The sequence below is a fragment of the Leucoraja erinacea genome, chromosome 13 (genome assembly GCF_028641065.1).
Source record: "Leucoraja erinacea ecotype New England chromosome 13, Leri_hhj_1, whole genome shotgun sequence".
NCBI lineage: Eukaryota > Metazoa > Chordata > Chondrichthyes > Rajiformes > Rajidae > Leucoraja > Leucoraja erinaceus.
In genome coordinates, this window is record NC_073389.1 from 29,187,674 (window position 1) to 29,214,682 (window position 27,009).

Here is a 27,009-nt window from a genome sequence, read left to right on the forward strand (position 1 = left end):
TCAATGCTTCCAGGCCCTTTTGCGCCTCCAGTTTCTAAATCCTCTCACCATTTAGAAAAAAGTCTATGCCTTTATTCTTACTACCAAAGTTCAGGACCGCACATTCCATCTGCCAGTTCTTTGCCGACTCTCCCAACCTGTCCAAGTCCTTCTGCAGAGACCCTGCTTTCTCAACACTACCTTCCCCTCCACCTACAGTGCCCTCTGTAATGTTTGGGACAAAGACCCATCATTTATTTATTTGTCTCTGTACTCCACAATTTGAGATTTGTAATCGAAAAAAATCACATACGTTAAAGTGCACAGTGTCAGACTTTAATAAAGGCCATTTTTATACATTTTGATTTCACCATGTAGAAATTACAGCAGTGTTTATACATAGTCTTCCCATTTCAGGGCATCATAATGTTTAGGACACAGCAATGTCATGTAAATGTAAGTGGTCATGTTTAGTATTTTGTTGCATATCCTTTGCATGCACTGACTGTTTGAAGTCTACGATTCATGGACATCACCAGTTGCTGGGTGTCTTCTCTGGTGATGCTCTGCCAGGTCTGTATTACAGTCATCTTAAGCTTATGCTTGTTTTGGGGGCTAGTTCCCCTCAGTTTTCTCTTCAGCATATAAAAGGCATAGTCAATTGGGTTCAGATCGGGTGATTGACTTGGCCACTCAAGAATTGACCATTTTTTAGCTTTGAGAAACTCCTTTGTAGCTTTAGCAGTATGTTTGGGATCATTGTCTTGCTGTAGAATGAACCGCTTGTCAATGATTTTTGAGGCATTTGTTTGAACCTGAGCAGATAAGATGTTTCTATACACTTCAGAGTTCATGATGCTACTTCCATCAGCAGTTGTATCATCAATGAATATTGAAAAGACTAGGCTTGTATTCACTGGAGTTTAGAAGGATGGGGGGGGGGATCTTATAGAAACATATCAAATTATACAAGGACTGGACAAGTTAGATGCAGGAAAAATGGTTGCAATGTTTGTGCGAGTCCAGAACCAGGGCCCACAGTCTTAGAATAAAGGGGAAGCCATTGAAGACTGAGGTGAGAAAAAACTTTTTCACCCAGAGAGTTGTGAATTTGTGACCTGCTAAGTTATTCCAGGATGTTGTCCTTTTCTGCAAACCAGCAAATGCTGTTCTTTATTTCTACCATCTAAACATGGAGTCTAAGATGCATTATATAGATTTTATGTGATCCTCCGCTCCACACACTCATGCCCCACCTCCCTACCTCCACCTTCCCCCAGCGTTGGTTTTGGCTGCAGAATAAAATATCCAGGCAACAACCTTTGTTGTACGGCAACAGCAGGATGGAGCAGTGTGGGCCTACAAATACCCTCTTGTTCCTAAGGCCTTTCTGCTTAGTCCATCATTCATTTGGAACCTTGGTGGTGCAGAGATTACTACATCTTCCTCTGACAAAGATTACGGACCCCTGGTTTGAAATGTGAATTGATCCATCTCCCCTGCCTTGTTCTATCTACCCCATCCTCCACGCTCCCCTGCCTTTACAGCCATGGACACCTCACCGACTTGTATGCTTTTGGGTTCCCTGCCATACCACCCTTGCCTCTCTCATCCTCACTGCCCCGAGCTCTGTAGCTTCAATGTTTTTTTGTGTGGATAAAAAGACTGTGTTGAAAATCAGAAATAAAAGCAAATGCTAAAGCTTTAGCAAGTCAGGCACACTTGCAGAGAGCGTGGCAGATAATATTTCATCAGAACTGAAAGATAAAACATTTCTATCAGTCATCAACTTGAAATGCTAACGCTTTCGGTAGAAGCTGAATTTTGCAGCTTCCCGTCTTCTGGCAGAGAACAGATTGGATCTCTACATAACCAGTCTATCGCCCTGTTAGATTACCCTTTAATCTCCAGTGCACAATGGGACTAGCTAGCTTTATACAATATGGTGCAATAAACATTTAATATTTTTAAAGTGAAGTCAAATCAATTTTGCTCTCAGTTTGTAAGGATGTAAAAAGTGAGAGGACTGAAGCACAAAGCTGCAGATGCTGGAATATGTAGTAAGAGGAGCTGGAAGAAAGCTGGCCAGGCAGCATCTGTGGAGAGAAATGGGTACACAATATTATGAGTCAGTATAAAGAGGTGGTTAGTTAGAAGTAAGTGGATGCAGGAGGAAAAGTTAATTGGCACATTAGAGTTAGGTGGAGAAGGAAGGGTAGAGATAGTGACCGAGGCTGGGAGGTGATTAGCGGGAAACAAAATAAATCTGGTGGGAAAGAAATGTGAAGGGTGGAATTGAAGGTGGGTGGTGGCAACAACAGAGGCAGGGGAGGGATGAGCAGTGCAGGGGGAGGGTATGCAGTGGGTGATGGGCAGATGGAGGAGATGGGATAAGATAGGATAGATGAGATAGGATAATTGGGGTTGATGGTTGTAGAGGGAAGAAGGCTGTGTATGAGATAATCATGGTACATACAATGAGAGAAAGGGTTGGTGTAATGAGATGACAGCTGTCTCACTCCCAGATTAATATTTGTTGCTTGGTCCAAGCAAATGCATGGTACACTTTACAATAGGAGGTGGTATTACAAATATAGTAAAGTATGTACAATGTACATTGTGAAATACATACTAAGTACTGAAGATAGACACAAAGTATTGGAGTAACTCAGCCACTCAGGCAGCATCTCTGGAGCAAAAGGAATGGTGACATTTTGGGTTGGGGCCCTTCTTCAAACTGCACTGAAAACAGGTACCTTATAAATCCTAGAAAGCTTTGTTAGGTTAATTGGCCACTGTAAAATGTACATAATGAAGGCCATGTTATACAGTATGTACTCTGAATCCATTTCTCCACAGTGTTTCCTTTCACTAAACATTCAACAGAAGTTCCACTTCGCACATCGCTGCTGACAAGGGTCTGGCATTGAGAAGCCCAGTGAATTGTCGCACTGTTTGTATTTTAAAGCACGCCCATTTAAAGCCACAGAGCCACACTCATTGCTAGTTACTTTTCTATTTTTAATGTCAGTAACACATATTAGTGAAACAGATTTGTCAGTGAAAAAGGTCTGGAAATCTGAATATGTTTTAAATGACCAGTGACTGGGTTCAAACCGCTGTTCCCATTCCCATGACACCAGTCAGGGGTCTTCACTCGCATTGGCTGCTTTATGCAGCTTTGCTGCCAGCTCCTCCAGTGTCTCTCTGAACTCCAGATTCTGGTACAGTCCTTTGGGAATGTTTGTCATTCCGAAGAGTAGGCCGTAGAGGCAGCCAGCGATGGAGCCGGTGGCCCCGCTCTGTCCTGTTGGAATGAAGGAAGAGGTTGGTCACGTCTTTGCCTCCTGGCGCGGTGCCGCCCCCCATCAATTCTCCAACAGATTGGGGCATTTTCCAACGACCAATTAACCTAACAACTGGTGCGTTTATGTGACAGAGAACCGGAACACCCGGGGAGACCCACTTGGTCACAGTTAGAACGTGCAAACTTCATGCAGACAGTGCCCAAGGCCAAGATCACACCCAGATCTCTGGAACAATGAGACAGTGACTCCATCGTGCCATCCTCAATGACAAATGTATACTCTGGTGCAGCTGAGGACTGTCCATGTTACTGTAGGTAATGCTGCTACCTCAGCTCCAGGCACCTGGATTCGATACTGTGTGGTAACGGTTTCAGGGGAATGGAGCAAGATAAATAATTGGAGTTTAGAGTTTAGATACAGGTCAGCCAGGACTGAACTGAAGATTGTGCCTTTTATACCATTCAGATATTGCACATTAAAAACTGGGGAAAGCGTGCATTAAACTTCCTTGCTTAGTAAAGGAACGTTCCAAAGATCTAATTGTTAATGTTCATGAGAAAATAGGTGTACGTGAAGCTGGTGTAAATGATGTTATCACTCGTAGGGGAAGCGGGCGTGGGATAATTAAATAATGCGGAAATGTATTTATTTGCAACATTGCCATGATTACTACCTGCAGGATCATCCAAGATGTCTTGTGTTTTTGAAGCTCTGATGTCCTCTATGCTGATTACTGAGAATGTCAGAATGAATGATCATGGTGGCAATAAATCCTCTTACCTCCATGGAACATGGCATGGTTACACAGGTTTGTCCAGTTGTTGCCAGCAGACAGGAGGGCATCGTAGGCTATCATAGGCGCATCATGTCCTCGCCGCCCACCCACACCTTCTGAGCTCCATTCTTTGTAGACCTTTGATGAGTTAATTTGCCAACATATCATTCTTTTGTCCTTAATTTCTTTCATTTAAGATTGTTAATTTATGCAATTTATCCATCCCTTCTGAGTACCAGTAGATTGAGTGCATCCATATCTGTCACTCTTTATTTCTCATCCCAAACACTGCTGACAAATAAACCAACGCTGACTTATTATGAGCAGAGGAACCTGTGCAACTCAGAGCAAAGAGCCCAAACCAGCCCAGACCACCTTCTCAGTTCAGCCCAATGCAAACTGTTCTAGAGCAAAAACTTCTAACCATCACAGAGCAAAGATACAAAGCAAGCCAGAACATATCAGAGCATATTGTCCAGAGTATCCCAGAGCATCCATGGAAAGTTGACCTTTGTGACGAGGACAGGGACTTGATTCCGACTGTCCCACTTATGAGTTGTCAACAGAATTGTGATCATTCGACATCGCAAACATCAGATTAATATGGGGGAAAAAGCAGGAACGAGATACTGATTTTGGATGATCAGCCATGATCATATTGAATGGCGGTGCTGGCTCAAAGGGCCGAATGGCCTACTCCTGCACCTATTTTCTATGTTTCTATGATCAACCAACTAAACGTGGTCTTGGGCTGCTAAGTGGTGAGCTGTATTCTCACCCAAGGAATCTTTTTTCAGAAGGGGGCTGGAACACCTCCCCGCTGCCATGGGACATTTTCACGACCAGGTTACCCTCCACTGAAGCCCTGTGGAACAGACACTCGAAGCATAAACAAAGTGATGAGAGGAGGTCAGAGGCTGTGTCTCCTGCAGTGAGGGACTCACTTCTGTAAAGCAGTTCCACCATCTACTGGGTAGGAGTGTGATGGGATTCCCCACACTTTCTGAATGAGTAAAACTGCAACAACACTCCAAATGATGGATTAAAGATGCCATCCGAGGTACCCCGTCTCCATCATTGGTGCACCAGAGATGCAGTATAGCGTATACTACCTCTGAGACACATTGACATCCCCACACAGCTGGTCACAAACCAGCCAACTTCAGTTTTCTTTGAGCCCTTCTGGTGAGATTCCTGATGAATTGCCTTGGAATGTGGCATAAGGGCTAGTTTTTGGCAGTATCACGACCTCTCCATAGGACCCATTCCCTACCGCAAAGCCAGGCTCATCTCCTGGTGAAAGCACCAACAATGATTCTCTACAGGTTGAACACAAATCCACGAAACATGCCCCCCACAATGATATGGGAGTGGCTAAAATTTGGGCAGTGGGTGGCAATTTCACAAGATTTCTCTGCTGGTGAAGGACGTGTCTCCTGGGATCCATACCATTGACACCTCGATTATAGAGTTTTGAAATAGAGCACTTAAAATTAACCAACCTGATCTCTTTTCTCTGCATCGTAATTCTTGGGAAATGTCGGTGTATTCTGTCCCTCCTGGGCAATTCCTCTCTCTTCCAAATACGACTGCCATTTAGTTTCAAAATAAAACCAATTTTCTTGGTACTCTGAGGAAAGAGGCACTTCTTAATCTGGCCATTCTCTCAACCAATATCACAATGTCCCCGACCCATTAAAATATTTTTCTTGCTGAGGTTTTATTTTCTTAACTCTTACTCTGGGGAAAAGACTGTGGCCTCTCACCTTATCCAAGTACTTCATGAAACCTCTTTGGCCTTCCCTCAACCTCCCTGAGCAGCCCCAGCCCACATATAGACACAAAATGCTCAAATAACTCAGCGGGTCAGGCAGCATCTCTGGAGAAAAAGGATCAGTTACTTCAGCACTTTGTATCTAATTTTGGTATAAACTAGTATCTGCATTCAATTGGAGCCAAATTCAAAACTAAAAATATTAGGAATGTCAGAGGGCTGCCCTAATCTAACAATATCTCAAAGACGCTTCCTTGACTGCGAAAAAACTTATACTTAAATTCTGGAAAAAGATAACAGTCCCCACACTGAAGATGTGGATCACAGAAATGTCTGAGAAAAAATACATTTAGAAAAAATAAGGCTTGTTTTGACTGACAAACCAGATCAATTTTCCAAAATATGGTCTCCTTTTATTGAATTTCTTCAACAACATAATGGTTGAACACAAACTTAAAACCGACGTTAGGGTCAGGTGAGCGGGTGTATGGAAGGGTAGAGGGATATATCTCCGCTTCTTTCACTTCTTCATTAGTTCTGGGGTTTTTCTTTTTTCTTTTTTGTGTCTTTCTTGAAATTCTTTCTTTTCTTTTTCTTTTCTTTCTTTCCCTTTTTTCATTTTTTCCGATTTAGTTATTAGTTTATAAAATGTTAAAATTGAAGCAGTACGAAAATTGTATCACTGTTATGTCAATTACTTTCTCCTTGTACAATTGCTTCTAATAAAATAAATATTAAAAAAAAACCAAAAAGAAACTCGTATTTGCAGTTCCTTGTTTCTATACCCTGCCCATATAATCTAATTTGTTACAGTGGTGTTATTTTGGAGAAATCTCAGCATTACTTTTAGATTTGGCTCACATTTTATATTTATATGCTGACTAGTTAATCCAATGATCAAATTTCATTCTGGTCTGACATCTGGCTTTTCAAGGTTAGAAGGATGCTGTGTCATTTTGGGTAGGTTCCCTGTTTTGGTTGATTACAGGCCCTTGGGAAGGGTTGGGAAAGGCTAGGGCAGGGGGTCCGTACTGTTTTGAGAGAGATGGGACCATCTGATGAAGCAGGCTGCTGCCTCCTCCCCACTTGCCCCTTCAGCTGTCGATGGCCTGATCTTGCCAGCCTCCTTCACAACAGCTGACCTCATAAATTCAAAAGAGATAGGAGCAGAATTAGGCCATTCATCCCTTTGCCATGTGGTCATTTTGGAGAAGATACTGGTGGGAGGGGGAAGGAAGCCTTCGACTGAGGTATGTGCCCAAGTGTAAAAATGTGCGTGAGTGCCTGCATACATGACGTGTGTGAATGCACAAGGTGCATGTGTCTCCGTCATGTCTGAGTGTGCAGCTTTGTCTCTACCCTACCTTGACCCTGGCACTTTGACCGCTTATTCCCACCAATCCTAATTACGTTCCCAACTTTTCTTGTGCCGTCCCTGAGTGTTCTCCAGGTCTTGGTCACACGGGGACACATTAATATTTACTTAAAACATGGAAGGAAGCTGCTCAGCCCATCCAGTTATGTAGGGCAGTCCCATTAGCCAATTCTTCCACTTTTCCCATCAACTCCCTCCAGATTCCACCACTCTCCAATACTCAGAGGCTATTTACAGCAGCTAATTAACCTAATACACACGTCTTTGAGATGTGGGATGAACCCCACACAGTCACGCAAAGAACATGTAAAACCAACACAGACAGCACTTGTGATCATGACTGCCAGTGTGGGATTTGTATGTTCTCTCTGTGACCACATGGGTTTCCCCTGGGTGCTCCAGTTTCTACCCGACGCCGGAGTACCATCACCCGGCGAGAACATCGGGCGCCGTGGCGGCGACTGTGGAGGCCTCAATAGGCCCGACTTTGGGTCGACAAGAGGATGGGGACTGAACTTTGTGCCTTCCCCCACAGTGGGAATCACTGTGGGGGGATGTTTTATGTTTGGTGTTGAATTTCTTCATGAATACTTTGTTGTATTTTTATTAATGTGCTGCAAGGACATCTGAATTTCCCCTGAATAAGGGGATTAATAAAGTTTATTCTATTCTATTCTACCCATGTCCTAAAGATGTGTGTGTCAGTGGGTTAATTGGCTGTTGTACATTGCCCCCAGTGTGGGTGGGTGGCAGACGGATTGGGTGTGTGCTGAAATGCATGTGAGACAGAATAGGTTGTCGGGGTATCGCGGTTAACAGAACTGATTTCAGTGCCAACATAGACGGTGTCAAATGGCTGCCTTCTATATTGTTATCAAGTGTGAGAAAAGTGTGTGCAGTTTTTGGGTACACTGCCAGCCGTGACCTTGCGTTTAGCTATTCTCCCTGTGCCCACACCACCAACTTGTCCCTCCCCCACCCCAGCCCTGCTCTTACCTGCCATGTGCCGGATGGTCTTCCTGCAGTAGCTCTCAGCCTCACTGAGAACCTTCAGCATCTCCCGTCCCCACTCCACCACCGGCTTGCGCTGGATGGCGTAGGATGCAAACAACGCTGTGCACAGTGATCCCAGGAAGCCTGGTACAGACAGGGAGATACAAGCTGGAGCACATGAGCCGTGACTGAGTCATTAGTAACTTTCCAAAGTAGGGCAAAGCCACTCCAACTAGAGTATGACAGTGGCCATGAGGAAGAAAGTCACGGTCTTAAAGGAGAGACAGCAGAGGATTCATCATATAGCTACCTGGGCTGCAGAACAGTAGGAACTGGGCACTGCACTATTGTACTGACATGTTTAGAAGGAGTTTTAAATTGTAAGGAGCTGATACAGTGCAAAAATGTTCTCACTGGTAGGAGCTTTGACAATTAGAGCCACACTGCATAAGAAATAAGCTCTTTTTTAGTTTAGTTTAGAAACAGACCCTTCGGCCCACCATCCACTGCCTCTCTCTACACCACTCCCTACTCCCTCCAGAGTCCATGCCGACCAGTGATCCTCGCACACTAACACTCTCCCACACACACGAGGGACAATTGGCATTTATACCAAGCCAATTACCTACAAACCTGTGAAGTGTGGGAGGAAACTGGAGATCCCGGAGAAAACCCATGCAGGTCATGGGGAGAACGTACAAACTCCGTACAGACAGCACCCATAGTCAGGATTAAACCTGGGTCTCTGGCGCTGTAAGGCAGCAACTCTATCGCTGCGTCACTGTGTCGTTCTCTGAGCATTCCCCTATGTTCATCGTATGCTATTCGCATTTTTATTGTTCTCACCTTCCCCCAGATTCCATACTCACCTACACAAACTGTGACTTATAGTGGCCAATTAACCCACCAGGAATTCAGACCTAATGTAAATGGGCAACCAAAATTACAAGCAGCGACTTTTAGGAGACAAAAGAGACTCCAGATGCTTGAATCTGGAGCAATAAACCAAGTGCTGGATTACTCAGTGGGTCAGCCAGGATCTTTGGAGGGAATTAGACAATGTTTGGGGTTGGGACCCTTCATCAGTAGAAATAGTAGAGGGGAGATAGTCAATAAAAATAGATGATGTGGAGAGGTGGGGCAAGAGGTGACAGGAAGGTGAAGCAAACAACCAAATAAGGGAGATATGGAGGGCAAACGGGAATAATGTAGGATTGTGAGTGGTGTAGATTGACAACTCCAGACAAATGGCCTTAAAAATCAAGACAGAAGCCCTGTGTGGTGCAGCACTGCTGTGGAATCCTGTCTCCACAAGCCAGGTTTGAAGGGCCAGATAGCTACTCTTGTTGCTTCTGATATTAAACCAATATTCCATCCACTTTCTCAAGTGGATATGATGGACATTGAGGGGGCAATGGATGCAGTAGTGAGCGGGCAGGAAGGGGACAATGGATGTGGTAGTTATGGGCAGCGAATGGGCTGCAAGGGGGCAATGGGTGCAGTGTAATTAGAACCAAGAGTTACGCACGCAAAGTAGGGGATGGCCTTTCAGGCAGAGATACATGAACTTTCTTCACTCGGAACACGCTGAAGGATAAGCTGCAAAGACTGAAATTAGTTACTTAAATTAGGACAGTAAAGTCTGGAACTTGCAATGTTACATTGCAATGTTACATTGTACATGGTTCATGTTACAATGACAATAAAGAAACTATTCTATTCTGTTATAGGATGCTGATCAAATAATCAAGATATTATTGTCACTTTGTAGGGTACACCTACTGTTGGTGTTTCTAGAGGACAGAGGAGAAAGCCCGGTAAGTAATAAATGGAATCTGATGGAGGGTGGGGGGGGGGGTTGGGGATTGACAGATTGGAGTGGAGGAGACAAAAAAGTCTCAGATAAGATAAATGTAAAGCCAGAGTGAAAAGGGCGGGGGGAAGGTAAAAGGGATATGTGGGACTCGGGGATGGGAAAGTGGTGGAAGGAGGGGAAAGGAGCAGACCAGGTGGCAGATAGCGGTAGAAATCCCTCGCTCTACCTCTCTTTCCCTTGCCAGCCCACACCTGTGTGCACACATTTCTCATACCATCTCACACCCCACCAGTTCTCCTGCCTCTTTCCCCTCTTTTATAGGAGTCTAAAGTGTGAAAAGTACAGGAGGAATTAATGGGACTATGTGTATTTCCAAATTAACAATGAAATTCTTACTTGCTGCAGCTAAACGAACTTGCTAACTTAGGTACGGTACTTAGAAATTACAAAATATCCCTGTGATGTTGACCTTGACGTGATGACATAGAACGCAACCTGAGTTTGGGACCCAAGGTGAGATGATGACCATGAGATGATGACCTGGAGGGATGACCCTGGGGTAATATCCCTGGTGCGGTAACCCTGGCGTAAATACATGGGGTGATGCCCTTTGGTGATGACCTGGGTTAATGGCTCTGGGTGATAACTCTGGTTGATGACCCTGCAGTGATGACCCGCAGGTGGTGGCTCTAGGGTGATGTTTCTGGGTGAAGACTCTGGAGTGGTGGTGATCCTGGGGTGATGATTGTGGGGAATCACTCTGGGAAGTTGACCCATGGGCGATGAGCCAGGTGCGATGTCCTTGGGTGATGTATTGGGGTGATGACCGCAGGGTGACAATGCTGGGATGATGTCTTTGGTGTGATGACTTGGGCTGATGGCCCCGAGATGGTGACTCTGAGCTGATGATTCAGGGTAATGACCCTGAGTGATGACCCTTGTGATGTTCCTGGGAGATGACCCGGGGTAATGACTCTGGGATGATGACCCAGTGGTGATGACCCGGTAGCGAACATGTGGTGATGACCACAGGAGGATGACCCAGGGTGATGACTCTGAGTTGATGATTTGCGGGGTCATGACCCTGGTTTGGTAAACCTGGGCTGATGACCTGGTGATGAACCTGGGGGTGATGTTCCTGGGACTGATTTCCCAGGGGGTAATGTCCCCAGGGTGATGTCCCTCGGAGTGATGTCCCTCGGAGTGATGTCCCTCGGAGTGATGTCCCTCGGAGTGATGTCCTCAGGGTGATGTACCTGGGGTGATGTCCCCAGGGTGATGTCCCCGGGGTGATGTACCTGGGGGTGACCTGTGGTGTACCTGGGGTGATGTACCTGGGGTGATGTACCTGGGGTGACGTACCTGGGGTGACGTACCTGGGGTGATGTACCTGGGGTGATGTACCTGGGGTGATGTACCTGGGGTGATGTATGTGCACCTGGGGTGATGTCCCCAGGGTGATGTCCTCAGGGTGATGTACCTGGGGTGACGTACCTGGGGTGACGTACCTGGGGTGACGTACCTGGGGTGACGTACCTGCGGTGATGTACCTGGGGTGATGTACCTGGGGTGGTGTACCTGGGGTGATGTACCTGGGGTGATGTACCTGGGGTGATGTACCTGGGGTGATGTACCTGGGGTGATGTACCTGGGGTGATGTACCTGGGGTGATGTACCTGGGGCGATGTACCTGGGGTGATGTCCCCGGGGTGATGTACCTGGGGTGATGTACCTGGGGTGATGTACCTGGGGTGATGTACCTGGGGTGATGTACCTGGGGTGATGTACCTGGGGTGATGTACCTGGGGTGATGTACCTGGGGTGATGTACCTGGGGTGATGTACCTGGGGTGATGTACCTGGGGTGATGTACCTGGGGTGATGTACCTGGGGTGATGTACCTGGGGTGATGTACCTGGGGTGATGTACGTACCTGGGGTGACGTACCCAGGGTGATGTACCTGGGGTGATGTACCTGGGGTGATGTACCTGGGGTGACGTACCTGGGGTGATGTACCTGGGGTGATGTACCAGGGTGATGTACCTGGGGTGATGTACCTGGGGTGATGTCCCTGGGGCGATGTACCTGGGGTGATGTACCTGGGGTGATGTACCTGGGGTGATGTACCTGGGGTGATGTACCTGGGGTGTACCGATGTCCCCAGGGTGATGCCCTCAGGGTGATGTCCCGAGGGTCATGTTGCTGGGGTGAAGTTCCCGTGTGATGTTCGTGGTTGATTACCTGTGGGGTGGTTGTGAGTCATCCGGCCGCATTCAATGCTGACTTGCACAAGGTTGTCCAGTTTCTCGGGCTGCCAGTACCTCATGCCCACACACATGGCCTTCGTGGCTGCCCCGTATCCTGACCCTAATGGGCGGAAGAGAGGTCAGAGCTGCATCAGTTGCCGAGCTGCCGTGTTGTCAGAGAACCCCATGCGGTGTGAAGCTCGACCCGTACCTTTCTCGTTGAAGGGCGTGTGCCAGCCCAGGAGGTAGTTGTCCGGCTTGAGTTGGGTGCAGCCTTCGATGGTGGCTGGGTCTGTCTGCCGCTTGTTGATCTTCTCCACAATCTCAACATAAACCTTCACCATCTCACGGTAGAGGTCATCCAGGGACCAGAAGTCTGAGAATCCAAATAAAACAGTGACAAATGTTCAAAAACTATGTGTGAATGGTTCCCCATTGGATGCACCTTTCATGCCCAATACACATCATCCTAACCAGGACAATTCTCCTCTATCCAGCTTGATGTGTCCTTTAAGAATTGTTGTAAGATTTGATGAGATCCCCTCTCTCTCTCCTCTAAACCCTAAAGAATGTGTACCAGTCTTCAATTCAATCTCTCATACGACAAACTTATTGTCCCTGGCACCAATCTGGTGAGTCTGATGAAGGGGCCTGACCCAAAATGTCACCTGATATTTCCCTCCCCAGATGCTGCCTGACTCACCGAGTTCCTCCAGCACTTTGTGTCAAGTTCAAGATCGAGCAACTGCAGTCTTTTGTGTCTCTGATGAATCTTTGCTGCACTCCCTTTTGTGGGAAGTATATGCTTTCCTTCGGTAAATATACCAAATGTTTATGCAATAATTCAGATGGCTCTTGCCAAAGGCCTATCCAGTTGCCATGACTACCTTGCTCTTGTACTCAAACCTTTTTCTAATAGAGGGTCACGTTTCTGTTCCTCCCCAAATTACTTGCTGCACTATAGCTTCTTGTTTATAAGCAAACCCAGAATAGGTCTAACAGCATAGAACAGGCTCTTCAGCGCACCCTGCCCCTGCTGACCACAGCACCCATCTATACTAATCCTATTAACCATCACTTGCGATACGTGCTCCCCTAGGTTGTTCTTCAATGTTGTGAGAGTCGCCAGCCCCTCAGGGAACTCCAACTACCCTCCAGATGAAAAACAATCTTCCTCAGATCTCCTCTACAGCTGTTAGTCCTCACCCTGAACTTTTTCACCCAGGGCACTTCTCACGAGTATCACCAAAGTTTAACCCGTGGCATGTACAGAAACTTTAAGATAGCTGAGAAGATCAGTTGGAGGCTTAGGTTTAGGAGTTTGATCCAGATTCTCATCCTATATGAATGGGGCTTGAAACACCTTCTCTGTGAAATTGGACTTGAAACACAATGCAAAGCATATGTCTGGAAGGTCCGAAAAAAGAATAACAAACTGAATTACCCACTGAGATGAAGAAATTAGAAAAGGAATGAGGAAGTTATGGACATGAGAATCTGTTGAAGTTGACCAGTGAGGTACAGTTTGAAGGTACACAAAATTGCTGGAGAAACTCAGCGGGTGCAGCAGCATCTATGGAGCGAAGGAAATAGGCGACGTTTTGGGCCGAAACCCTTCTTCAGACAGGTACAGTTTGATCTCCCCAAAGTGAGTAGCTATTGCAATTGTTGGCTCCAATAAGGTTCAAATGTCAGCCAGACTAGGAGGTGGGCATTTGGAATTTCTTCATCGTTATTTCTCCAGTCACTCAGTTATTGGAATGTGCCCCTGTTTGGTTTTCGACAAAGGCAGTTAGCATGAAACCAAACAGCAACATGCTGCCTCGCCCGCTGAGTTACTCCAGCATTTTGTGTCTACCTTAAATTCTTAAAGGATTGGACAGGCTAGATGCAGGAAAAATGTTCCCGATAATGATAGAGTCCAGAACCAGGGGTCACTGTTTAAGTATAAGGGGTAAGCCATTTAGGACTGAGACGAGGAAAAACTTCTTCACCCAGAGTTGTGAATCTGTGGAATTCTCTGCCACAGAAGGCAGTGGAGGCCAATTCACTGGATGTTTTCAAGAGAGTTCGATTTAGCTCTTAGGGCTAAAGGAATCAAGGGATGTAGGGAAAAAGAAGGAACGAGGTATTGATTTTAGATGATCAGCCATGATCATATTGAATGGTGGTGCTGGTTCGAAGGGCCAAATGGCCTACACCTGCACCTATTTTTCTGTTTCTATGTTTTCTAATACATCCCGTGGGCTAGAGGAAAATTGTAGAAATGCATATAATATAATTTATGCATAATTTTGTGTGTTGTCTGAGCCTATGTCCTACAATGCTGCTGCAAGCAAGATTTTCATTGTATCTGCACCTCACCATAATTATACAAATGACGACAAACCCAACTTGACTCAACAGTCAGAGAGTGAGGCCATAATCCAGGACAGAGAGATGTAAAGACCAGAAGGGAAATCGTCAGTCCAATTAAAGGGATGAGAAATTTGAGGGAAGTGTACAAAGTCAACATCATCTGATCCCTGGTATACTCTCTGTTTCAACCACTGAGTCATCTGAGTTCTAATCTGCTCCATGCTATTCTGGGTGTCGAGAGCCTCAGTCAAATAATGATAAGTGCATGTAAAACAGGATTCCAATGTCGGGCTGATAGTGAGCAGTAATATTCAGGATATCTCGCATGCCATTTTGAGAAGGGCAGACCTCAACTCTTAAATAAGGGTCGATGGGCAGGTCCCTTTCAAAAGACTAAACTAAAGTGATTTGGTTAAAGTTCAGACAAGTTCAAAATCCAAGAATAAAAACAAAATATAATGCTGGAAGAACACAGTGGGTCGAGCAGCTTCTGTGAAGGAACTCCTCAAGGAGTTTATATTTGGCTCCAGATTCCATCACCTTTTTGTAGTTTTTAACTATTTTGCCTATCAGAAGATCGAGGCAAGAGTCCTAAAATTGATGCTAACTGTAGTTGATACAAGAATTTGCCAATGCTGGAATCTGGGGCAAAACACTGCTCAATTATCAACTGAAGCAGGTTAGTAATTCCTTCCCTCTATAGATGCTGCTTGATTCACTGATCCTTGAGCTGTTTGTAAATGTAATGGCATGCTGTTTGTTTAAAAGTGCATATCAGTGGGGGATTGGGTGTGTGTCAAGCACATGTTGTGAAGTGGCCACCAACTTCTCCTGAACAGTCCCTTGAGGAGGAGGATAAACAGTATTTTGAGTTGATGGGTGAGGACAGTTCAGGAATCGCAGACTCCAGCACAGTATAAGTGGCAAAGGTAACTGCACAAAGAGTGGAGTAAAAGACACACAAAGGGCAGAGGGAAGCAGACTGAAGAGTTGGAAGACCTGGGATGGATTATTGATGGCATCCGTCAACAAAGAAAGTGACCAATAAAATGTTTCCAATGGAAAACAGTCATAATCATCTCGATGGACAACCAGGTTAGAGTGAAGGGGCCCCTAGCAATGCTTCCACTATCTGATAAGTCTGGCAGGAGAAGACCATGACGGGAACAGGAATGTAAATGCACAGAGTCTTTTATCCAGAGTAGGGGAATCAAGAACTTGAGGGCATCGGTTTAAGGTGAGAGGGGAAAAATTTAATAGGAACCTAACGGACAACATTTTCATACAGTGGGATGAGCTGCCAGCGAATGTGCTGGGCCCAGGACAGATCTTCCGAAATCTGCAAGCCCAGGAATAAAATCAATTAAAACAAGTTTGTGCATCCTCAGCCTTTCCCTGAAGTCAACAATCAGCTCCTTTGTCCTGACGATGTTGAGAGCATGATTGTTGTTCTGGCACCATTCAGTCGGATTTTCAATATCCCTACTATACTCTGACTCATCATTACCCGTTATTCCTCCAACAATGGTGGTCCTCGGCGAATTTAAATAGGGAGCTGGAACTGTGTCTAGCTGCACAGTCATGTGTCTAGAGTGAATAGAGCAAGGGGCTGAGCACGCAGCGTGGAGGTGCTTCTGTGTTGATGGTTATTGAGGAGGAAGCGATGTTGCTAATTCGTACTGGTTGTGGTCTGTTGATGAGAAAGTTGAGGATCCAGCTACATAGGGATGAGCTTAAACCTAGTTCCCTGAGTTTGAAAACAAGTTTGATGATGATGTTGATGTCCTCCAGATGTACAAGGACCTTGTCGCTCCGCTGTGAGAAGTTCTTCCACTATTTTTTGATGAACAATGACACCTCAAGGACTAACCATCAGTTTAAGACCCATCTCTTCAAGAAGACATTCGACTGTTTGGTGAAGAGTGATCACTGAATGAAAGCCTACATCCATTGCCACATGACAACCTGTCACCATGGGATTACAATCCAACAGCATACCCACCCACTTCTGCAGTCAGCTATGATGGGCAGAGGGAGGGTGACGGATCAGGGAGGAAGAGGAAGAGACAAAATGTGCTTGGCTGTACTTCATTCGCTTATGTTTGCTCAGAAAGATCACTCACTGCTGTTATTTGTTATCTGATGTGCCTTGAAACGCAAACAATGTGCAATGATTTACTCAATTAGTTGCATCATTTGCCCTGTGCTGAAGGGAATCCCACCATATCATTTGCAGGAGTTCAAATAGACTGTTTGCCATTTTCGACCAGATAATAAATACAGACTCCTGGCAGAACCGGCAACATCCAACTAAAGATATCCCTCATTCATCGCCAAAACAAACGGCCCAAACTGTGTATGGAAGCTCGGCAAACATAAGTTGGGTGCCTCTAGATCAAAGTCACTGCACTTCAAAGTAGTTATTTGGCAGTAATGTGATTTGGGACTATCCCAAGGTCAGAAAAAAACACAGCAGATATGCAAGTAATTTCTTGTCATGGTCATGGGGAGATACCGTACAGAACACGTCCTTTGACCGCTGGATCTCTGCTGACCGTCAAGCCATCATTTTTATTCTAATGCTCCCTACCCCATTCTATTCCCCTCACATTCCCATAAACTCCCCCTCCCCTTCCCTCTAGATTCTACCACTCATAGAAACATAGAAAATAGGTGCAGGAGGAGGCCATTCGGCCACTCGAGCCAGCACCGCCATTCATTGTCATCATGGCTGATCATTCTCTATCAATAACCCGTGCCTGCCTTCTCCCCATATCCCTTGACTCCACTAGCCCCTAGAGCTCTATCTAACTCTCTCTTAAATCCATCCAGTGATTTGGCCTCCACTGGCCTCTGTGGCAGGGAATTCCATAAATTCACAACTCTCTGGCAGAAAAAGTTTTTTCTCACCTCAGTCTTAAATGACCTCCCCTTTATTCATCCACACTCAGAGGCTCATTAAGTCACTGACCCGCATTTCTTTGGGATGCGGGAGAAAATCAGAGCCCCCGGGGGAAACCCAGACGGTCACAGAGAGAATGTGCTTAAACATACTGAGTAACCCTGGGGTATTGGGCACTGAATTCTATTTGCTTGCGAGGACCTGAGAGGAGGCATAAAGTTGTGCTTGTTGAATTCTTACCTGACACGAGTGCCTGTGCTGTCACGATGTGCATGACTGTGTCATCGCTGACAGGCCAGTCGTCCACCGATAATGTAATCCCTTCCAATCCACCGAGAGCTTTCAGTTCTGAGAGAATGACCACACCTGAGGGACAGTTCTCCCACCTGGTGTTCTTGTAGCCCAGTGCATCGCCCACACCACCCAGAACCATGGCAGACCTGTAGAGCTCCATTGCTGGGGATGAGTGCCGCCACTTGCCTTGGGGACTATATCAGGGAGGGCAGCCAATCCCTCAGGAACAACTCTGTGCTGCTTAGTTTGTTATATATAGTGCCTCATAGGCAGCTTGAAACTTATGTGGATTGGCTATTGATATTGGCATTCTCTGCCCACTGTAATCAGCTGGGGTATTTTTGGAAATAGCAGCTCAGTCTCATTGAATAACAATTAGCTTATACACAGCTTATATTCCTTACCAACTCTAAAATAAATGTGATCCAATGCCTTTTTGCCATAACTGAGGATTCCTCTGCTTGAAATCTGCTTTTGGCTTTATAGTTGTCCATAGTAATAATTGAACACAGGCTCCCGACCCCCAGATAACTTATCCCGCAGGTTTGATCCAGCCAAGAGAGAGCTGCCTGGGCTTCTGGCTGGAGCTGACACCACAGAGAACAAAACTTGTTTTGGGTGACGGCCCTTGTACCACTTGGGAATATGCCCGCCAGGAATCGGAGAGGAGCTTTTCTAAAATGCTTCCTCTCAACGAGCTTTGTTTACAAATATTTTATTCTGTCTCTCTCAGGGGGTCGAACGACTGGGAAGTATTTGGAATTGGAGGTGAGGCAATAGGCAATAGGCAATAGGTGCAGGAGTGGGCCATTCGGCCCTTCGAGCCAACACCACCATTCATGGTGATCATGGCTGATCTTCCACAATCAGTCCCCCGTTCCTGCCTTCTCCCCATATCCCTTGACTCCACTATCTTTAAGAGCTCTATCTAACTCTCTCTTGAAAGCATCCAGAGAACCAGCCTCCACCACCCTCTGAGGCAGAGAATTCCACAGACTCACAACCCTGTGTTAAAAAGTATTTCCTCATCTCTGTTCTAAATGACTTACCCCTTATTCTTAAATTGTGGCCCCTGGTTCTGGACTCCCCCAACATCGGGCGCTTTGATCGATCCACTGGAGTTTTTGATTGCCCATTACCACTGAATCATATTATATATTTCATCTGCCTGCGAGCCACAATATTAAGACCAATAAGCACTCTTGGAAGGAAACATTTCCATCAAAATTAATTATTATTGAAAAAAGATAAACACAAATGTTGAGCAGATTCTTTTCTTCTTTTCTAAAATCATACTTACAAAGCTTGGCGTCATTGAAATAGTTAGTGCTTTGGCGGTGCATGACTCACCATGTCCCGAGAGTGGGTGTGGACAGAAGTCCATTTGCTACGTGACATATTCTATTTTCAAAGCGTTTCCATGAGGTTGCCCTCGCTCCCTGAAACAAAGCCAAAGCAAAGGGGGATTAAAACAAAATAAGAGCTTCTGGAAACCTGGCAAAAACTAAAGATAGCTCTTAAGTCAGGCACTGCCCACCTGCCGAGAGATTGGCCCAGACACTGTGTTCTCCAAAGCTGGAAAGATTGACAGGGAGCAACCATTGTAAGGGATAATTTTACACAGATGAGTGTGGGACGATGCGACGCAGGTCAAATGATTATCTGAAAGAACAACAACCAACAATATAGTGTTGCAGGAAAATATGGGAGAGAAGTACAACTGTTGCTGACACCAGATTCAGGAACAGCTACTTCGATTGCTATCCTGTTATCAATCTCCGGATCGGTCCTCCCTCAAGCTAGGGTATAATCACAATTTCACTCTCTACCTCAGTGAGGACCTTACACTATTTTTTTACCTTCTCTGTAACTGCAACACAAAAACGCTATAATACCATGTTCTGCAATCTGGTCTTTTTCTCTTTGTACCTGTTGTACATGTGTATGGTTTGTACATGTAGTCATGTATAGTATGATTTGACATGGATTGCATTCTAATAAGGTTTGTCTCTGCATCTTAGTACAAGTGACAATAATAAACCAACACCAATCCAAATTTCTATTTTTGCTTCAATCACCTTTTTCAAATAAAAAGTATTTCCTTACTAAACCCTCTATAATTTCCTGTTTATGATCACACTAGAACTCTTTGGCTGAAATAGGCATGATTTCATAAGAAGTTTACCTTCCACTGCCAGCTTCCAGTGTCTGTGGGGTGGGTGGGATATTCCTTGCCTCAGTCCTGTTTGCTTTCAGACATCTGGTAGCCGTTATAATGATGACAGATTCGATATTGCTTCCTGCTGTCATCCTGAACTGGAAAGGTTTACTGAAAAGTGCTGCCAATTTCTACCCTGCTCTTACTTTCATGGAGATATATGGCATGGAAGCAGGTCCTTCGGCCCACCGAGTCTGTTCTGCCTCCCAATCACCCACTTGGTCTAATCCCGATCTCGCTCGGTTTCATTTATTCTCCCCATCTCCAATTTCCTGCAGTCTTGGGCTGAGCAGTTGCCAAACCAAGTTGTAATTGCCGTTATGGTACAACTTTATGAAACACTGGTTAGGCCACAGCTGAAGTATATAGTGTGCAGTTTTGGTCACCGCACCACAGGAAGGGCATGATTGCGGTGTAGAGAGCATAGAGGAGGTCGTTGCTTGGGATGGAGCCTTTCAGCTGGAGTGGAGTGGAGGAGGCTTAGGCAGAGCCTGCCGGAAGTGTACAAAATGATGAGTGGATAATAGTGAGAGTTGGGTTTCTCCATAACGGAGGCATCTAGAAGTGGACGGCATAGGTCAAAGGTGAGGAGTTGGAGGGGGATCTGAGGAAAAACGTTCTCACTCAGAGGGTGGTTGCAAACTGGAATGCACTGCGTGTGAAGATGTGCAGGCAGGTACTCTCACAACATTTAAGAAGTATCTGGATGAATACTTAAATCACCAGGACAGAGAAGGCTGTGGGCCAAGTGCTGGATTGGTATAGATGAGACTTGAAGGTAAGCATGGATATGGTGGGCCAGAGAGTCTGTCCATCTGCTGCATAAATCTAAAACTTTATGAAAGAGAAAAACTTGGCAGTGGTCAATGTAAGCCCATGGAACACTTTATCTGTCAACTGGGTATGGTACAAACGTCCAGTCCCAGAGTTCAACAGTTTCAGATAATCAGCATGTATGCAACCTTTTTTCCTGGTCACGGTACATTCCAACAGTAGTTTGGGATAATGCTCCTACCTCTCCCACTTGCACCACTGCCAGAATAGCCCTTTCTATCAGCGACATCCTTTCTCACGCTGTTTTGTGATTCAGGCTTCCCTGCCTCTACCTATTGCAGACCTTACCTCTTTTTAAGCTCTAATTGTTCCCCAGTTCAGCCTAACATTAGCTCTGCTGCTCTCTCCACAGAGGACACCTGACCTGCAGCATATGTCAGAGGTTTCATTTTCATTTCAGATTCCTCTATTATACTTCTTCTGTCACTTGCTGGGTTGCACTCAGTGAACTCCTCACAGCTCACTTTCCCAATTGGCTTGGTACATCGACAAATCTAGATTTGACACTGTCTCTCCATATAAGCCCTCAATATAAATGGCAAACAGCTGAGGGCAGAGTTGATCTGTGTGGGATTGCACAAGCAGAAACACCCCTTTAATTCCCATTCTTTCATCTGACCTTTAACCAATCCCTCTGCTTGCTAATATGTTACACCAACTTTATGAACCTGAGGCAACCTTGAAATATACCATCAATGGTGCTTGAAAATCTAATACTTTTCCCTTATTCACACTACCAATTGTACCCTTAAAAATCACTCAATTTGCCAAACAACATTTTTATCAAAGCATGTGATCCTGCCACACCAGAATTTTCCAAGTGCTCTTTCCTCACAGATATTTTTGCTGACAACTAAAGTCAGGCTTGCTGATATATAGTTTATTTTTCCTCTCTCCCATGATAAATAAGGATGCTACATTTGCTACATCTGACTAGCTGGGATTTACATGAATTTTAAAGGATCATCACTCATGCATTCATTACATTTCTAGTTACCACTTTTAAAATCTTGGAAATGCATCTGTCAGAACCACGAGGCTCTTGTGGTACAACTTTCTGTGAAGCCATTGCAATAAATATTTGTTTACTGCCTCAGCAATTTCTTTATTTGGTACATTAGCTTGAACTGATGTCACTGCTATGGGATCACCCTCTATCTTCCTTGCTCTATGCCTTGGTATTGGTTTATGGGAGGGCTCTGGGGAGTGTCATGGTGCAGAGGGATCTCGGATCTCGGATCATTGACTACAGCTCGACATTTAATACCATCATCCCCTCCAAGCTGGTACCAAGCTCTCTGATCTGGGTCTCTGCGCATCCCTCTGCAATTGGATCCTCGACTTCCTCATTCACAGACGACAGTCTGTCCGTATTGGTAGAAATGTGTCACCCTCGATAACAATCAGCACGGGAGCACCTCAAGGCTGTGTGCTCAGTCCCCTGCTGTACTCAATCTATACTCAAGACTGCGTAGCCGGACATAGTGTGAACTCTATCATCAAGTTCACTGATGACACCACTGTGTGGGACTTATCACTGATGGGGGTGATTCAGAGTATAGAAGTGAGATCGGCCGATTGACCAAATGGTGCCAGCACAATAGCCTGGCTCTCAACACCAGCAAAACCAAGGAACTGATTATGGACTTTGTAAAGGGTAGGATGGGGACCCACAGTCCCGTTTATATCAACGGGTCGATGGTGGAAAAGGGTCAAGAACTTCAAATTCCTGGGCGTGCATATTTCTGAAGATCTCTCCTGGTCCCAGAACACTTATAAAGAACAATTCTAAAGAAAGCACATGAGCGCCTCTACTTCCTGAGAAGATTACAGAGAGTCGGTATGTCAAGGAGGACGCTCTCGGACTTCTACAGGTGCACAGTAGAGAGCATGCTGACCGGTTGCATCGTGGCTTGGTTCGGCAACTTGAGCGTCCAGGAGCGGAAAAGGCTGCAAAAAGTTGTAAACACTGCCCAGTCATCATTGGCTCTGACCTTCCTACCATCGAGGGGATCTATCGCAGTCGCGGCCTCAAAAAGGCTGGCAGCATCATCAAGGACCCACACCATCCTGGCCACACACTCATTTCTCTGCTGTCATCAGGCAGAAGGTACAGGAGCCTGAAATATGCAACATCCAGGTTCAGGAACAGCTTCTTCCCCACAGCCATCATACTATTAAACACAACTTCAAAACAAACTCTGAACTATAACAGCCTATTGCACTTTATCTGTTTATTTATGTGTGTATATATATATTCTATGGTATATGGGCACACTGGTCTATTCTGTATTTATGCCGACAATATTCTGTTGTGCTGCAACAAGCAAGTATTTCATTGTCCTATCTGGGACACAAGACAATAAACTCTCTTGACTTGACCTGAGTGCAGGTTGTGATTGCCGAACCATCGGACAGTGGACTATCGGGGACAGCTCCTGTGCACTACTTCAGACGGCATCCCTGCTCAAACACAGGTGTGCACCGTGCACGGGCCCCCTGCACAAACATTGGTGTGCACCGTGCACGCGCCCCCTGCACAAACATAGATGTGCACCGTGCACGCGCCCAATGTGCGCGTCCGGGGTTTGCGCGCGCGCGTACTCCCGGGCGCGCTGCCGGAGTGGCGCGCGACGGGCTGGAGGGCGCTCCCGGTGCCGGAGCAGCGCAGCGCAAGGAGGAAGCAGAGCCCGGACCGACCTGGGTGAAGATGGCGGGGCTGCTGGCAGCCTCTCCCCGGCATTCAGGTAGGGAGATCGGCCGCCTCTTGCAAGCCCTGGTCGGGTCACCCCGCGGGACAATGGTGACACGGCCGGTGTTGGATGGTCACTGCAGGTACACTGTGCCTGCTCCGTGTGCAGTCAGTGCAGACGTCGGTGACATTCACTGCAGGGACATTCATTGCACACAACATTGGTCATTATAACTCGGGGACAATCGTGCATTGCAAGGATGGAGATGACAGGAACAGACTTGGGGTCAGTAATTACAGAAGGAGCGACAGGAACAGTTACTGTAGACGTGATCGGTTCTGAGGGGCATCATTCACAGAGGCATTTGTTTATTATCACAGGGTGACCGTGGTTTAATAACAGGGTAGAGGATATGTTGTTTACAGGGCTAAAATACAAAGAGCAGGAGGAACTCACTGGGTGTGGGGAATTGGTAATTCATTGAGTTACTCCAGCAGTTTATGTTTTACTCAACATTACAGCATCTGCAGTCTGCATAATTACAGCGCTGTCTACAATAGAGAAATTGCTGAAGTCTACTAGCAGTGATTTTTTAATTGTTCATTTAGTGAGTGTTGTTAGTAAGGCCAGTAAGGACAAAACGTTACCTACCAATGTCCTCCAGGGATGCTGCCTGACTCGCTGAGATCCTCCAGCATGTTGTGTTTTTTTTTTTGTAAATGTACGTCTACAGTTCGGTGTTTCTTCAGCAGTCATTACCCTCGTGACAAGGTTATGGTGAGCTTATTGAACTGCTGCAGTCCTTCTGGTCAAAGGGCTCCCACAGTACTGTTGGGAAGGGAGCTCCAACATTTGGCCCAACGATGATGAAGAACCAGCAATGTATTTGTAGATGCCCAGTCTATGTTTGGTCTCGCTGATGTAGAGGGGAACACAGTGAGAGTACTAAATCTAATAGATAAAGTTGGAGGAGGTGCAAATGAACTTGGAGGGCAATTCTTTTGTATTTCATTGTGGATGTTGTCTGGTCGCACAGCCCTTGCTGCATCCAGTGTTCTCAGCAGTTTCTTGGTGTATTGTGGAGTGAATTGAATTGTTTGAAGACCGGCTTCTGTGACTGTGGTGACCTCAGAAGGAAGCGTTAATGTTCGGTCCAGTTGGAATCTAGGACTGGAAGACATTGCAAATGTTTCAGCCTTGATTTTCCTTGCCATTATGAGAAGGAGAATGTTCCCAGGGTCTCCTCCTCCTGACATCTGCTTAACCGTTCACCACTGAATAGCACAACTTTGATCCATTGGTTATGGGACTTTGGCACTGCCCATTGCATGCTGCCTTTGCTGTTTAGCAGCCTCTTTTAGCCCTGTGTGGCAGCTTCACCAGGTGAGCACCTCGTTGTTCAGTACACTAGCTCCCAGCATACTCTACTTCACTCCTTGTTGCACTAGGATTGGCTTAAAAACTTGCCGGTAGTGGTTGAGTGAGGGACACACCAGGCTGTGAGGTTACAGTTCTAGTAGCACGGGTTTCTACTGTTGCTGCTGATCCCACCTCAAAGTTAGGAGTTTGTAGTCACAACACTCATAATAATTGAAGCATTTGCAACAAGTAGTTTAATGAGCACAAGAATGAACAGGGTGGAGCAGCACATTGGTTAAAGGCTATGGTCCCATGACTATAACAGTATTGGGCTAATCCATGGGACAGCTCTCGTGCTTTAGATACCAGCGCTAAGCTGTTTGTGAAGAGGACTGTAACATGAATGGGCTGCAAGTGCTGTTGTGGTGTCTAATATTGCCATTTGTCAGCTTTATAGTATTGATAAACTGGAAAACTTGCTTGACAACCTTGCCCTCAACAGGACATGGTTCTGGAAATGAAACCAGGCCTGGAGCAAGTCTGTGCGGGAACATCTAGTAAACGGCAATCATTAGATAATGGTATAGAATTGCCATGAACAAAGATATAGTCCACTCAGGATAAAAAATATAGTCAATTGGAGGAGAGTGAAATAGGACAGGAACCAATTCGGTCCAGCCACGCTGTAATCAAAACTTGATGGGCAACACTGCCTTTAGAGCAATGGTAGACCTTGAAAGCTACATTCTAGGTACAAGAGCAAGTGTCGGGGGTAAAACGCTGAGATCCATGGATGATGCAGAAGACAGTTGAGCAGGAGCACAAAGCATGTGACAGATGTCAGGTTGTCCACAACGGCATACCAAGGTTTCCCTTGGTAGAACATTGAGAATTCTTTGTATTTTCAGATGTCCAACCATCAAAGAGAGATGATCGACAGAGATTGGCCAAGGAAAGGCGAGATGAGCGAGACAGATCTCTCGGTGAGTCATATTTGAATCTCAAGGTTTGAAGGCGTTACTTGTCAGCTAATGAAGGACCCTTAGGTTGTTTAGACCGCAGGTGATTTACACACTGGTCTCTATATGTGTCAGTTCCCCAAATCTGCAATGTTGGCAGTGATGCTATAGTATTGTAGCTATAATTGCTCGAGAGATGGCTGCACGTTTCTTCCACCCAGTCTCAGTGAGAGTGAACATATTGTCATTCCCGTAGCATCCCTGCCATGCTGAGCTAAGTAAACACAGTCCATGCAGATGCCCTTGCTTCTGCTGATGTTAGGGAGCCAGTGTGAGACATTGCCATGGAGATCCACAAAGGACCCAAGGCAAGACATCATGCAAGCTACCTGACCTGAAAATTAACTTGGTGAAAAGATAGCATCACCTTCTATTTAAACTCATCGCATAACCAAAATAAAGACAACACCACAATGTGGCGACGTGCACAATGACAGTCCTCGGCAGCAGGGAACAGGTGTCAGTCTCACAGGGACTAGGACCCTCCTGGTGCCGTCAGACCAGTGAGAATACACCAGTCCCATCCCTGAGTGGGTTGGGTCTTTTCCTCCTCTCTATTCCTACACTGAGGAGTGGGTGGGCGGCACTCTGTCCCCTCACCGAGGGGTGAGTGCGTGACTCTCACCGAGTTAATTTTCAGGTCAGGAAGCTTGCATGAAGTCTTGCCTTGAGTCCTTTGTGGATCTCCATGGCAATGTCTCACACTGGCTCCCTAACATCAGCATAACAGCTTGTATTTAAATTGCATCTTTAACATAGTTAAATAGTGGTGACGATGAAGAGATGGGGTCAGCAAGATCCAAGCTTGGGCCTATGCAGATGAAGCCATTGTTAACCAGAAACTTGCTGCAGGACAACTGAGCTGATACAGGGATGGAGGGTCAAAGCCGGCAAATGATCTGCTATTCTGGTCTCTGTTGAGCTGTAGCCCGTGACTACTATTAAGACCTATTTGCATTGACCAGTTGGCACTTTCTTCCCAACATGGACACAATGGTATGGAGTGATAAAGCGTGGAAACAGGCACTTTGGCCCAACTTGCCCACACCAGCCAACATGTCCCAGC

The 27,009-nt window shown here is 45.8% G+C and overlaps 2 protein-coding genes across 11 annotated transcripts in view; one reads left to right on the plus strand and one right to left on the minus strand.

Annotated features, from left to right (window-relative positions):
• Positions 1-286: 286 nt before the first annotated feature.
• On the minus strand, positions 287-19,300 carry adprhl1 (ADP-ribosylhydrolase like 1). 4 transcript variants are annotated; one of them, XM_055644734.1, is made up of 7 exons: positions 19,121-19,246; positions 12,478-12,642; positions 12,262-12,387; positions 8,208-8,348; positions 5,565-5,692; positions 4,068-4,200; positions 287-3,286 (listed from the first exon to the last, which is right to left on the minus strand). In XM_055644734.1, exons 1-7 carry the CDS (start codon positions 19,161-19,163, stop codon positions 3,123-3,125), a joined length of 900 nt encoding a protein of 299 aa, XP_055500709.1. In that variant the 5' UTR covers positions 19,164-19,246; the 3' UTR covers positions 287-3,122. The 4 variants fall into 4 exon arrangements, with proteins under 4 accessions (XP_055500709.1, XP_055500708.1, XP_055500710.1 ...); XM_055644733.1 differs by lacking the exon at positions 19,121-19,246 and adding an exon at positions 18,870-18,963; XM_055644735.1 differs by having other exon boundaries at positions 288-3,286; positions 19,171-19,300.
• Positions 19,301-23,463: 4,163 nt separating this feature from the next.
• LOC129702775 (MAP7 domain-containing protein 2-like) overlaps positions 23,464-27,009 on the plus strand; it is an 82,850-nt gene continuing 79,304 nt past the window's right edge. For 5 of the 7 annotated variants that reach the window (XM_055644737.1, XM_055644738.1, XM_055644740.1 and 2 more), the window contains exons 1-2: positions 23,464-23,619; positions 25,833-25,907. In XM_055644737.1, coding sequence (XP_055500712.1) covers positions 23,583-23,619; positions 25,833-25,907 — 112 coding nt within the window. In that variant the 5' untranslated portion in view covers positions 23,464-23,582. The remainder of the gene's footprint in view (positions 23,620-25,832; positions 25,908-27,009) is intronic. The other 2 variants (XM_055644741.1, XM_055644744.1) reach the window with 2 other exon arrangements.

Bases quoted from the DNA above. Each gene is read 5' to 3' on its own strand.
- adprhl1 (XM_055644732.1), bottom strand. From the start codon at position 17,980: ATGGAGCTCTACAGGTCTGCCATGGTTCTGGGTGGTGTGGGCGATGCA. The intron at 12,643-17,766 runs GTAAGAATTCAA...TTGGATTCTCAG, and splicing joins AGCACAGGCACTCGTGTCAG to ACTTCTGGTCCCTGGATGAC. The intron at 4,201-5,564 runs GTTGGTTAATTT...AACTCATCAAAG, and splicing joins ATGCAGAGAAAAGAGATCAG to GTCTACAAAGAATGGAGCTC.